Genomic DNA, 13,018 nt, shown 5'->3' with positions numbered 1-13,018 from the left:
TACAAGCATCGGTACAGTGTGTGATACAATTGTGCCCGGCGTGATGAATACGATCCTCAATTGGACACGACCACAACGCAGCCCTGAAGTATCAGCAGAGATCGAGTCGACTAGATCATCCACTGTGAAGGCCTCATCGACACGACAGCCAGTAGCACAGTTCCTCAACAAACCGACCATACCGGTGTGATGAATACGATCCTCAACTGGATGGAACTGAAATAAACAGTTTGAATGTTGCGATCCTATCAGATTTATGATAGCAACCTGATTCGTAACAAAGCACTGTTCACCAGAGGAGAACTGGCCCCCCGACTAAGCCTGGTTTCTCCCAAGGTTTTTTTTATCTCCATTTTAACACCTATTTGCCACTTGTTTGCCACCTGATGTCACCTGTTGGAGTTTGGGTTCCTTGCCGCTGTCGCCTTTGGCTTGCTTAGTTGGGGACACTTGACATTTGACTTGACATTTGATATTCAACAGTATTCTTGACATTTATTCAACAGCGCTTTGATCTGCCTGCATTGACACTATTCTTGAAGAGCTGCTGTGCAGCAATAATTTTGTACCAGTTTTCAATGTAAAGCTGCTTTGATACAATCTGCATTGTAAAAAGCTTGACTTGAAAACTGCGTCGGAGCATCGGAGCCCAGGTATCAACCGTCCCATCACTAGTTTTCTGAATTGCCTTGTTTTCATGTGTCTTGGACCTTGTTTGATGTTTTGATTATTTACCCTGTGTTTTTGACCCCTGATCCTGAATAAAGTTGCATTTGGATCTTCTAACTGTGTTTCAGAGCAGTTCGTAACAATTTGATTAAGGACGTTTTGTTTACTAATAACTAGTAAACTGGTTTTGTGTTAGGACACCAAGTGGGTCCTGAAGTAAAACCAACTAAAGACCGCTGTTATGTATTTTAAGAATTTATAGGATATGTCTAATATATCTTTCTTTAATGAGGATTCACTATTGTATTTTTGTTTGCAGCAGCTTTCCTTAACAGATGAACAGATATTTTTTGAATGTAGTGATTTAAACAGCTGATCACAATCAGAATGTGTGTAATGAAGTGAGACCTTGTCAATGAAATAAAGTGCCACGGCTCTCTGTCTGATCCTCATCTCTTTACTCCTCCAGTCTTCACGGTACTGCGCCCGGATCCGCTCCACACATTTCTTCAGCCGGCGTGCCGTCTCGTACTTCTGCCAGTCCTTCTCTCCCTGAGACACACACAAAATTGCTTGCCTTAAAAGTTTCATTTTTACTGCAGCGAACTGGTTCATTTCAATGAACTGATTCTACAATTCATTTGAGTCACTCAAAAAAGTTCCTCATTGGCATTTCATATGCTTTTAATAAATATATTTTTCACACTACTGTTCAAAACAATTTGGGTCAGTAAGATTTTTGAAAGAAGTCTCACCAAAGCTGCATTTATTAAAAAAAACATAAATATTATTACATTATTATTTCAATTTAAAATAACTGTTTTGAACTAAGTAAATATATTGTAAAATGTAATTTATTCCTGTGATCAAAGCTTAATAATCATTACTCCAGTCTTCAGTGATCCTTCAAAAGTCATTCTAAAGCTGGGTTCAACTATACAATTCTGGCCATGATTTGGCTGTCAGGGACAAATGCTGAGATTCCTAAAAGATTCCTCTGATCCTGGGCTAAAATCTGAAGTCTCTGTTCATTACTTTGACATATTCGCCGACAGCGATTAATGACCGTTACGATCAAATCTTACCTCAGACAAAATTCAGGCAATGCCAGAAGATTTGACGCACAGTCCTGCAGTGTGGCTTCTCTTACGACAACCATCAAATCAAAAAACAATAGGAGCGCAGAACCTGATGACGCAATTTGTGAGACAACAAACTACCATTTGTTCCACACGTCTTCGTTTGTTTTTCCATTTTTTTCAAGCCATGATCAAAATTAACGCTAAAGATTGCTAGCCAACATTTCTATCCCGCATGTTAAATGCAGCTCACAGGTCACTGAACATGTCACTTACTTGATGATGTAAAACTCCAGGACAAGTCTTCCTGAGTGCGTCCATTTTTAACTCATCTTGACTGCCGTACAGTCTGACAAGCAACAAGGACTATAAATCGTACAGTGTGCACCTGGCTTAATATGCTCATTTGATGCTTAAGAAACATTTCTTTATTTTCATCAGTTTTAAAACAGTTGTGCTGCTTTATATTTTTCTGGAAACTGTCATTTTTTTTAAGGATTCTTTGATAAATGGAAAGTTCATAAGAACAATATTTATTTAAATGGAAACCTCCTTTTTGGTCAGTAAAAAGGGGATCTATTATGCCCTTGATTTTGTTTTTGGGCTCTACTAGAACAAGGTTTTCATGCTTGAATGTTCAAAAACACATTATTTTTCACATATTCTGCATTGTTGCAGCTCCTCTCATCCCAGTCTGCCAGTAACACTCTGTTTTAATTCCTGTTTCAATCAAGCCCCTCCTTCTCCTTCTGTGCTCTGATTGGTCAGATGGGCCAGTGTGTTGTGATTGGTCAAGCGCTTTAACACTCTGAGGTCTGAGGGTATCGCCGGCGATACCACCGCGTTTTTTTTCTTACCAGTGTGAAAGAGACTCAAAATACTCCGTCAATGTTGCACATACAATTAAGAGTTATACACCATTTTAATCTGTTGAATATCTTCTTTCATTTGTGTACACTCAGAGTAAAAACAAAATGCTGTGCTTTTTGTAAAATAAAGAAAACTAACATGATGCGTGATCTCTCGTCTCCCTCTGAACAAAGTCCAATCTGATAGTTCTCAGAAAATGAACTGTAACTTATTGAATACGAATGACAAAAAAAATAAACTTATGTCTAAAGAAACGTTGAAATGTCAGGTTTTAAATCGTGCAAGTCAAATCGAAAACAAACATTTTGTGTTTATGTAATCTGTATGAAAAGAGAGCCATGTCAGAAGTCAGTGATTCAGCTCATTATCTGCTAATGCGGCCACGCCCACGGAGCCAGCGCTATTCAGACGCAAATTCAGAAGCAATACATGCATACATCGTCTCAATCGTGTATTTATTGTCTTGAAAAGTGTTTATCTGGGTGTTAAAGCCATGGTTAGCGAACTCTAGAAGACATGCAGTTAGTTCCTGGTTCTTCTTCTTTATATGGATTTGTGGCCTAAAGGTGTACAGAGCGCCCTCCGGCTGCAAGTATGAACTGTATCCAGCACTCATAGTGATGATATATAGAATAAATATAGAATAAATATTACTCCTCTGTATAGAAATTTGACATAAACATATAAGAATCCATCAATATTTCTCCAAATGTGCATGCTTTAAGCTAAAAGCCTATACGAAATGCCATAGAGGTAACATAATTGTTCAGACACTTTGCATCACAGAAATACATTATATTTTAAAGAATATAATAGAATACCATTATTTTAAATTGAGCTGAGACATGATTACAGAGGGTTTTTTCACACCCTACCTGACTCAAAGGCCTCATTAATATGCAAGTCATTTCAGGTCATTATTATTTGATTCTTTTGTCTTCTCAGGTGTAAATGGCCCATTATTCATGATCATTCACGCCTCCATGCATACTGTGTTTCTTGACAAAAAGTGACTTACAAAAACTAAATCAATATATTGTTTTATATGAAGGAGTAGGCAGCATAATTTTTACATAATTCTGAAGCAAAAACTCTAGTCTACAACCTCCAATACCCAGAAGTCTTATGAACACAGATTTAATATACTTTTTTTGGCCTTATTTCTGTGACTTAAGTTTTTTGTTTTTTTCAATAACCACGCATAAACGTTATTCCTTCAAAAACACAAACATGTACATACATGTTCCTCACATATTATGGTAGCCTAGTTTGTGTTGAATACAGTGTAATGACACTTGTGTCATTAATGTGTTTATGAACAAATGAAAAAAGCACAAATGTCAGGGCATGTCAAAACTTCTCCAGGCCCCAAATCAGCCTCAGACTCCAGAGGGTTAAGCGTGATTGGGTACTGTCCCGCGACTCCCGCCCCTTACCATAACCTTGAGTTTCAAAATGCTACTAACTAACTCAACCAGGCTCCGCCCCTTTATTTTGCATATACCTTGGACGGGAATTATTTAAATTAGGAATATTGTGACATGTTTGTTCTTGGAAGAAAACTCAAGACTACAGTGGAGGCATTTCAGGGAGTTCAGAAACAGTGTTACTGATATAGAGAGGGACTTTGTGCTTTGGAGCTTTGCAGATCTTTTTCATGCTCAAACAGCAACATTACACACTAAAGAAAGTTGAAAATATAAAAAAGCATCATAGGGCCCTTTAACCAAATCACTAAACAAAAGAGCTTTTAAAGAAGAATTGCTTTGCAAACTGGATATCACTAGTATTAAAACAAGTGACTGACCAATATACTGGCCAGGCCAATAATTATTCAGATAAATATTGAATTGGAGATTACTGGCATTAGTTACTTCATCAACTTTTTTCAAGAAATCTGTTTTGCTCTTACAAACACCTGCTATGACCAGTGTTCTTGTTATAATCCACAGGTTTATACGTGAGGTGTTGTGGAGAGATAAAGGACGATTCAATCTTGGTATGGTACTATCATGTTATGTTGTGAAAGGACACGTTTAAGATTTGTTTGAAAAAACAAACTCCTAAAAGAAGTGCTGTTTCTGACCTTGATTCTGGAGCTGGGGTTGAGCATGATGTATTTGATGGAGCCCTGAATGTTCTCTGTCCACGACACCAGCCATGTGACTTTGTTGTCATGACGAACTTCCTTCCACCTGGTGCCTGGGGGTGGTTTGGGGTAAACTGAATCTCTGAGGACAACAGACAATGGGTGACAGTCATACTCATCTTATAACACTTTTCAAGTTTTACTGCTTGTTGAAAAAGGTTTTACTTTACAATGTGGAATCTAATGTGGAAACTCTGAAATGAAAAAAAAAAAAAAGCATACTATATGTTATATTCGGAATTTACATTCCTTCTGTTGAGGATCTGTATGAAAGATTTTATCAGAGTTTGAACATGACACATCTGCTCAAGCAAAACAGGATCAGGCCTGCCACAACACACACAGGAAGCGGCCCTTTGACACACTCACAGGATAAACAAGTCCTTCATAAGGGCCACAACAACATCACACTGACCGCTCAGCAACAAAAACAATAGCTAGCTAAGTATATGGGCTGTGGGCCAGTACTTAGAATTCTGGCCAACACTTTTGTACCAAAAATTACATTTATTAGAGGAAGAATAATCCTGGAGGAACCTGAGCTCAAGTGCTTCGATCAATGACACTCATCTCAGGAATTCTCCATCAATTCCTCTACCTGGTGTTTCAACCAGAAGCCTTTAGGTTACAAGACCAAATCACTTAACCACTTAGCTAACCCTTGGTGAAGTAAACCAGCAGGAGAGCACTGATGTATGAACTAAATTTGGTGACATTACAGTGTGTTACAGTGAAGTTATTGAGTATTTTTCATAATATAAAATGAGCAAAAGGGTTTTGGGCTTTGCACTTTTCAGACGGTCTCTTCAGACTTGTATCTCCGCCACCTGCTCATAGAGACCAATTTATTATAAAGCACATTTGAGGAAAATTAGGTTGTTGTAGCTTGTTGTCTAGGTTACTATGATTGGAAGTAGCTGCAATTTGTGTTTTAACAACGTTTAGCTCACGAAGTTATTAATCCGGGAAGCTTGAATCTGTGAATATATTGCCAACTTTACTGAACTGCTTGACTGCACTGACTGCATTTCTTTATATTTGAGTCCAACAAGTTCAAACTCTAAGAGCTGCGCATTATTTGTGTGCATTATTAACGTATGTTACTAACTGAAACACTACTGCCAGCCAGCGGGACATTAAAGAGGAAGTGTTTGTCCGAGCTCACAGCAAGGGAACGATTATAACTTTGCGAGGAAACGCAAATATCTTTGCGTGGGAACGCAAAAGTTTTGCGAGGGAACGCAAAGTTTCTCGGGGGAACGCAAAATATTTAAAAAAAAAAGAAAAATTCCTCCCATCCCAAATTTTTTTCCACCAGCACTTAAAATTTCCTTCCTTCCTAATTTTTTTTCCCCACTACCACGTCCCTTTAGGGGCTCCGTACAGGTGTCCCCAGACTGTGTCTGTGAAGTTTTAGTTTAAAATACCTCACAAATCATTTATAAATCCATGTTGTAAATACACATTTCTGACTACAGTCAAGAATAAGCTGTTTTCATGCATGTGCCTTTAAATGCAAATGAGCTGCTGTGCCCCGCCCCCTCTACGATCACAGTTCATGCCTCAATCTGATTTTCTGCCAAATATTAGACATATGCTTAGTTTTGATTATCATCTATATCGTTAACACTCTCACAGATAGCGGATCACTGATTTTATCTTTAAAGTTTATTATTTCCACACATTTTAAAGCTGTATCAGTATAAACTTCTAACCAGGGTTCTGAACCGGTTCAAAGAACGAAAACGAAAACCGGAAACAAAAATCGGAAACGGAAACGAAAATCAAATTTAATCGTTCTGAACAGAAACGCTAATTTGAAATGGCCATTAACCGGTTAATAACGTTATTTTATCGTTCTGTTTAATATTTTGATTTGGCAGTCAACCAATCACGAATTCAAATAGTACAGCCTATGCAAATGTGACGCTGACACATCCAACGAGTGAAATGCCCGCGATGACGCTCTAAAGTGAGATGCCCGTGCTGACGCGCTCAGCCCAGCTGTCAAGTCTATCTTCTTACGGTGTGAGGACACGCCTTTTTGGGAGGGGGCGTACTGTCACGTGTAGTTGGTTTTTGATCAGTTTTCATGTTTTTCCCCTGTCTTCAGTTTCAGAGTCAGTTTTCTAGTTTGCTAATTGGCGTGACAGTAATTATGAAATTACATATAAAGATCTACTTAAAGTCCTGCTTAAGTGGGTCAAAAACACTCAAAAGTTCAACTAATTGCAATTAATATAAAATTAAACTGTAATACATTTTCATGCAATTGTAACTAACATGCAAAGAAAACTATATTTCACTCTTTATACAAGTATATTAAACTATACTACTTTTCACAAGGTAACACCACATGTGGCAGAAAAACTAATGACAGATCACATCACCTAGATCACCTTCTTGTTAAGGGGTTCTCCGATCAGGTTTTTTTGGGTCAATCACTGGAAGCAGTATTGGCTGATACAATCACTGATGCCGATCACCAAAATAAAAATACTATTCTTAAACTATGTATTTCAAGTACATAAAAAAATTAAGTGATGTGAAAGTACGAACTGGCAACTCTTTTATTGGCAAGCAGCATGTGCAACATATTCCTTTCCCTCTCTAAGAGGTGATTAGGAACAGCTTAGAGCTTAACAAATATAGTATTCCTGTGAAATAACTGATAAACAATGACACAGACAACAGCAGGAATATTAGTGTCACAATCCTCAGTCACCAGCCCAGTCACCACAGAACTACATTTCCCAGCATCCCTTCTGGTCCCCACCTCCACTCAGTCAGCCATCATCACAGCTGCCACTGATTATCACCTCACATAAGCAGTCACTCTTCAGTCCACCATAGACCTTTTTCACACTTCCGTGTTTTTGGCTTCCGGAATGATCCACGCTGGGTAAAAGTTTTTCCGGTTACAGTGATTGATAGCCTCGATTAGAACCAGCTCGGGAATCAAAGTCGTTTTACAAATTAAATGTCATGAAAATGTTTGAACGATCTTGGTGAATTATTGGTGAGACTACAGAGCTCTCATTTACCCCCTTTCCACCAGCACGAACCGGGTGCTAGTTCAGAGCTAGTGCTAGTGCCAGTTCGGAGTTGGTTCAACTGACGAGCCTTCTAAGAACTGGTTTGCCTTTCCATGGGCTAAAGAGCAAGCACAGAGCCAGGTCTTACGTCACTCTATACGTCTCATATTTCACAGCATATTTGAGATGCATCGGCTTCTTGCATAGCGATCGCCGCATAACATCAAAGCTCCGCGAGAACGATCCAAAAGCACAAGGAGTCGTATGCTCTACAAACACTCCCGCGGATCCGCGGCACCCGCCGAATCGGTCCGTGCTGCTCCGATGCATCTCGAACAAGCCTTCTATCAACAATTGTATATAGACAGAGATTACAATCGAGCTGCTATTAGCTCGATTAGCTGCTATTTCAAAAATGGCGGTCACAAGTTTCTTGTTGGTCACGGTAACCCGCCCCCAGCCACTGACGCAAGCAGTTCTTACTTCTAGTCCAGCAATGTTTTGGTGCTACTTACGAACCACTTTTCCTGGTTCAGAGCTGGTGCTTTGTGTGTCGAAAGAAAAAGAACTGATTTGAAACTAGGCTCTGGCTCCGAACCAGCACTCAAACTGCCTTGGTGGAAAAGGGGTAATTAAGAGCTAAATTTAATAAATAATCCGAAGTGATGGCGGTTAAACTGGTTATATTCTTTGTGTCTGTTTGGCGCAATTGTGCATTATCGTGCTCTATGTGCTGTAAAGACAGTGCCTGCGTCTAAACGTGCATACTGGCCATCCTAAATAGTAGTCTATGTGACATTAGTAATATTTAGTACTATTTAGAGGTGGATAGTATGCACATTGGGATGTATAGAGTATTTTTAGCGACGTGCTGGGGAAGTGATTGGCAGCTCCCTTATCACGCAAGCCTGATCTTCTGATTCATAAAACAGGACCGCTCGCACCCTGGATATTTCTGGATAGATATATATAAACACTTCAGTCATCTCTCACTCATATTTTTCTTTCGTCATCATCATAAAGTGTGTATTATGCACACTCACAGTATTATTGTGCTGTTGCAACATTAATGCAAAGACTGATAGTAGTTTAATCATTTTAATCGATCAGGATATAACATATGCTTGAATGTGGGATATAATGCCATATGAGATTAAAACATGCTATATATTTTTAAAACGTATTAAACTCACGTCAATATTGTGTATCTCACGACTTTATATCCCCCATTGAAGTATATATTCGGAGTTAATTTTTTTATGAATAAATTATATAAATAATGTGCATTGTACGTGATATGATTGGGGGAATTACTGAATGAGTAGCTGCATAGCCTATACTGACTATAAATCCACCTGCCGTAAATTCGAGCAACGGTTTGAGTGGCCGTATAAGCTACAAACAAGTAGAAAATCATTTCTTTGTAGATTATACAACAGCAACTTGGAAAACAGACAAAACAGAAAAGGTAAGAAGCGATATTTGAGAAAAGAGCCTATCAATCTAATAGCCGTAGATGCATAGCGGAACTAACTTTACCCCACGTCACATGATTTCCGATTCTTGTGAAAAAGGTCTATTGTCTTGTCAGATAAGACTGGTATTCTCTGCCATTTCAACTACAATTATCCAAGTCTCAGTTACCTACCTGCTTACATCGCTTGTTTGCACAAATCTTCACAATAAACCTGTTGTTTGGAAATTTATGGTTTCATTCTTTTGTTGTGTGACAGATGACCAGACCTTAAACAAAAGTACAACACGGGCATTCTCCTCACCCCTATAGACCCAGCAGATCTGCTTTTCTCTCAAATGTGAAGATGGCCACCCGGATCGAGAACTACATATAAGAGTTCCTCGAGCTCACATCAAGTACCCTGGAACGAATGACACACTATAAGACCTTTTATTTTGGTGTGGTTTGGACGATCTCCTTTATCAACATGTTCCAGCGGCTGCAACATGTTCTTTGAAGAAATATATTGATAATGTTCTATGGTTGTGGGGATCATCTTATACTGCAGAGGAAGCTTTCCCTGAGTCCGTTCCAGTGAGTGAAATTCCAGAGTCCACTTCAGCCCCAGAGTTGAGTCATAAGCCCGTTCCAACCCCAGAGTTCAGTCCCGAGCCTGCTCCAGCCCCGACGTTCAGTTATAAGTCCATTCCCGCTCCAGAATCTGCTCCAATCCATAAGTCTGCTCCAGAGTCTGAGCCAAGTCCAAGGGCTACTAAAGCATCAGTGCCTCATTTAACCTTAACTCAGAGGAGGCAGAGGAAGAAACTGCCCTCTGCAAGTCCAGGCCCTGACCGCAGCCCAGTGTCTGCTCCAGCCCCTGACCAGAGCCCACTCTCATCCCAGAGCTTCAGCCCAGTGACCGCTCTCCTCCCAGAGCTCAGCCCAGTGCCCACTTTACCGCCAGAATCCTTAGCCAACATGGCCATTATGTCAGAACCCAGCCAGATACTTCCAAGCCCAGAGGATTCAGAGATTCCTCTACCAATGATTGTTTCCCTTGTTATGGGAAACAATCATTGGCCAATGTGTGTTTGGGCTGCACACTGCTCTCCCATTAGTAATGAAGTGGAGGTCCCTTCCCAGTCTTCTGTCTATCTAGATGCAAACACGGAGGTCATTTCTAAGTTTCCTGTTTGCCCAGAGTCGACCAGGGAGGTTGTTCTCGAGTTTCCAGTCTGTTCAGAAGTGACCATGGACGGTCGTTGCCCAGTTTTCTGTCTGTTTAGATGCAAACACAGAGGTCGTTCCTGAGCTCTCTGTTTTTCCACATACGACCAAGAGTGTCATCCCTGAATCTTCTAAGAAGGTCATTCCCGAATTTCCTGTCTGCCCTGATGCAACCACGGAGGCTAACCTATATTCCTTCAGCACGGACATAGAGGTCGTTTCCGAGTTTCTTATCAGCCTTCCGTCAACCATGGAGATGATCCTTGAATTTCCTGTCTGCCCTGATGGAACCATGAAGGTTGACCCCAGGTTATCTGTTCACACCAACAAGACCACAGAGGTTGTTCCAGAACTGCCTGTCTGACATAACCCGACCGTGGAGGTTGCACCCGTTTTCAGTCTCACCCAACATGACCGCAGAGGTCACTCCTGCACTGCCTGTTTGCCTCAACATGACCACAGAGATCAAACAGACACCTTGCCGGCCTCATTATGACCATTGCTAACCTTGTTCCAGTTCCTCCATCCAGTTCCTTCAGCTCGGGGACCTTCAGTTACATCTGTGCTGCTATGGTGATCTTCTGCTCCACCGTGGGGGTCTTCAATACTGTCTGCACAGCTGTGGTGGTCATCTGCTCCACCACGGAGATCTTTAGTTACATCTGCGCTGGGGTGGAGGTCTTCTGCTCTGCTGTGGGGGTCTTCCGTACTGTCTACACTGCTGTGGTTGTCATCTGCTCTGCCTTTGGATTCTACCCTTGCTCATTCTGTCCTGGCCTCTTCTCCCCTATTGGACCTTTTTTGGTGTGAGGTCACACCTTCTGGGAGGAGGGAGGGGTACTATCAGGGGTATCCTCAGTCACCAGCCTGTCACCTGAGAGCTACATTTCCCAGCATCCCTTCTGGTCCCCACCTGCACTCAGTCAGCCATCACACCTGCCACTGATTACCTGTGCGATCCCCTTCACCCATCTTTAGTCATCTGCTTCAGTCATACGGTTTTCTCATCTGCGACAGATAAGACTGTTGTTCTCTGCGATTTCAACTACAATAATCTAAGTATCAGACACCTACCTGCTTACATTGCTTGTCTGCACAAATCTGCTCAATAAACCAGTTGTTTGGAAAGTAACTGTGTTGCATCCTTCTGTTGTGTGACAATTAGGCTGCTGTCACTTTAAGACTGATTGCACAGATCCAATATACTGATACACATACAACTCACTTCCCAACTGTTTGTTCACTTAAGACATAACCAACGGTGTTTAAGTGAATACTCACCAAGCCGGGCACATTTCTGTGACACATTTCTATCTATTTGACAGTTTAGGCCCAAACCCGAAGCTCAAAGTTCATTTTGCTTATCCATGTTCATTTCAACAAACCATGACAACATACCACATGATCACATGAGGACAAGGGAATCACATGACAACAGGAACCATGACAGTGAGCATGAATACAAATTAAAAGACATGAACACAAACAACTGTGACAACATGGTATAAGTAGGTAGATGGACAGACAGATTGATTGATAGAGCTACAATCTAAAAAGGACTTTGAATAAACTCAGATATGTTAGATTTTTCACCTTTTTTCATCACAACATAATTCCTATACATCCATTTGTGTTATTTAATTTACTATTATTCTACAAAATGAAAATAGTAATAATACAGCATGATTAGGTACTCACTTGCTGCAGTTGATGATGATGTCCTCAGGTCGGATGCGGCGTTTCAGTTTGCCCATCTTAGGATGGTCCCCACGGCCTCGGAACAGACCTGGAGGCTCAATCCGGAAGTTGCCAATTCGCTCCCTGTGGTTGTCCATAACACAGTATCCATACTCCTGCAGAATGCGTTCATTCTCTTCTTTGGTTTTCTGTGAAAATATGAATTTGCCAGTTTAATAGTCAGTTTCCATTTCAGCAGCATGTGTGTGTTTGTGGCAAACTAACCTGTTTCTCCTCTTTTGACATCTGTTTTCTGGCCTCAGATTGTGCTTTAAAGTACTCGTGCATCTCAGTGAAGTCACATTTCTTCAGCTCAGTGATCTTTGACTTCTCCTCTGATGTCATTTCCTTACAAGAAACATTTGTGGGACAATGTTTCTATAAGACACTGAGACAATGTTTCTATAAGAATAATGACATTTTCACATTTTTTTGCACATTTCCAGCTGATGATAAAACTATTCCCTTAAAGCATTAGTCCACTTTCAAATAAACTTTACTCACACCCATGTCATCCAAGATGTTCATGTCTTTCTTTAGTCAGTCGAAAAGAAATTAAGGTTTTTGAGGAAAACATTCCAGGATTTTTCTCCATATACTGGATTTCAATGGCTACCAACAGGTTGAAGGTCCAAATTGCAGTTTCAGTGCAGCTTCAAAGGGCTTTAAACGATACCAGACGAGGAATAAGAGTCTTATCTAGTGAAACGATCGGTCATTTTCGAAAAAATACAACCATTTATGCTTTATAAACAAAATATTGCCTTGAACATACTTCCCGTTTCCGCATTTTTCA

General features: G+C 40.4%; 1 protein-coding gene across 2 annotated transcripts in view; it reads right to left on the bottom strand.

Annotated features, from left to right (window-relative positions):
• top1b (DNA topoisomerase Ib) overlaps positions 1 to 13,018 on the bottom strand; it is a 38,737-nt gene that overhangs the window by 13,945 nt on the left and 11,774 nt on the right. For both annotated transcript variants that reach the window (XM_048178724.1, XM_048178723.1), the window contains exons 11-14: positions 12,448 to 12,570; positions 12,184 to 12,371; positions 4,705 to 4,849; positions 1,078 to 1,221 (exon numbers count right to left, since the gene is read on the bottom strand). In XM_048178724.1, coding sequence (XP_048034681.1) covers positions 1,078 to 1,221; positions 4,705 to 4,849; positions 12,184 to 12,371; positions 12,448 to 12,570 — 600 coding nt within the window. The remainder of the gene's footprint in view (positions 1 to 1,077; positions 1,222 to 4,704; positions 4,850 to 12,183; positions 12,372 to 12,447; positions 12,571 to 13,018) is intronic.

Source organism: Megalobrama amblycephala, linkage group LG24 (assembly GCF_018812025.1).
Source record: "Megalobrama amblycephala isolate DHTTF-2021 linkage group LG24, ASM1881202v1, whole genome shotgun sequence".
Lineage (NCBI taxonomy): Eukaryota > Metazoa > Chordata > Actinopteri > Cypriniformes > Xenocyprididae > Megalobrama > Megalobrama amblycephala.
The sequence above is the reverse complement of the archived record's forward strand: the minus strand, read 5'-3'. Positions and strand labels throughout refer to the sequence as shown.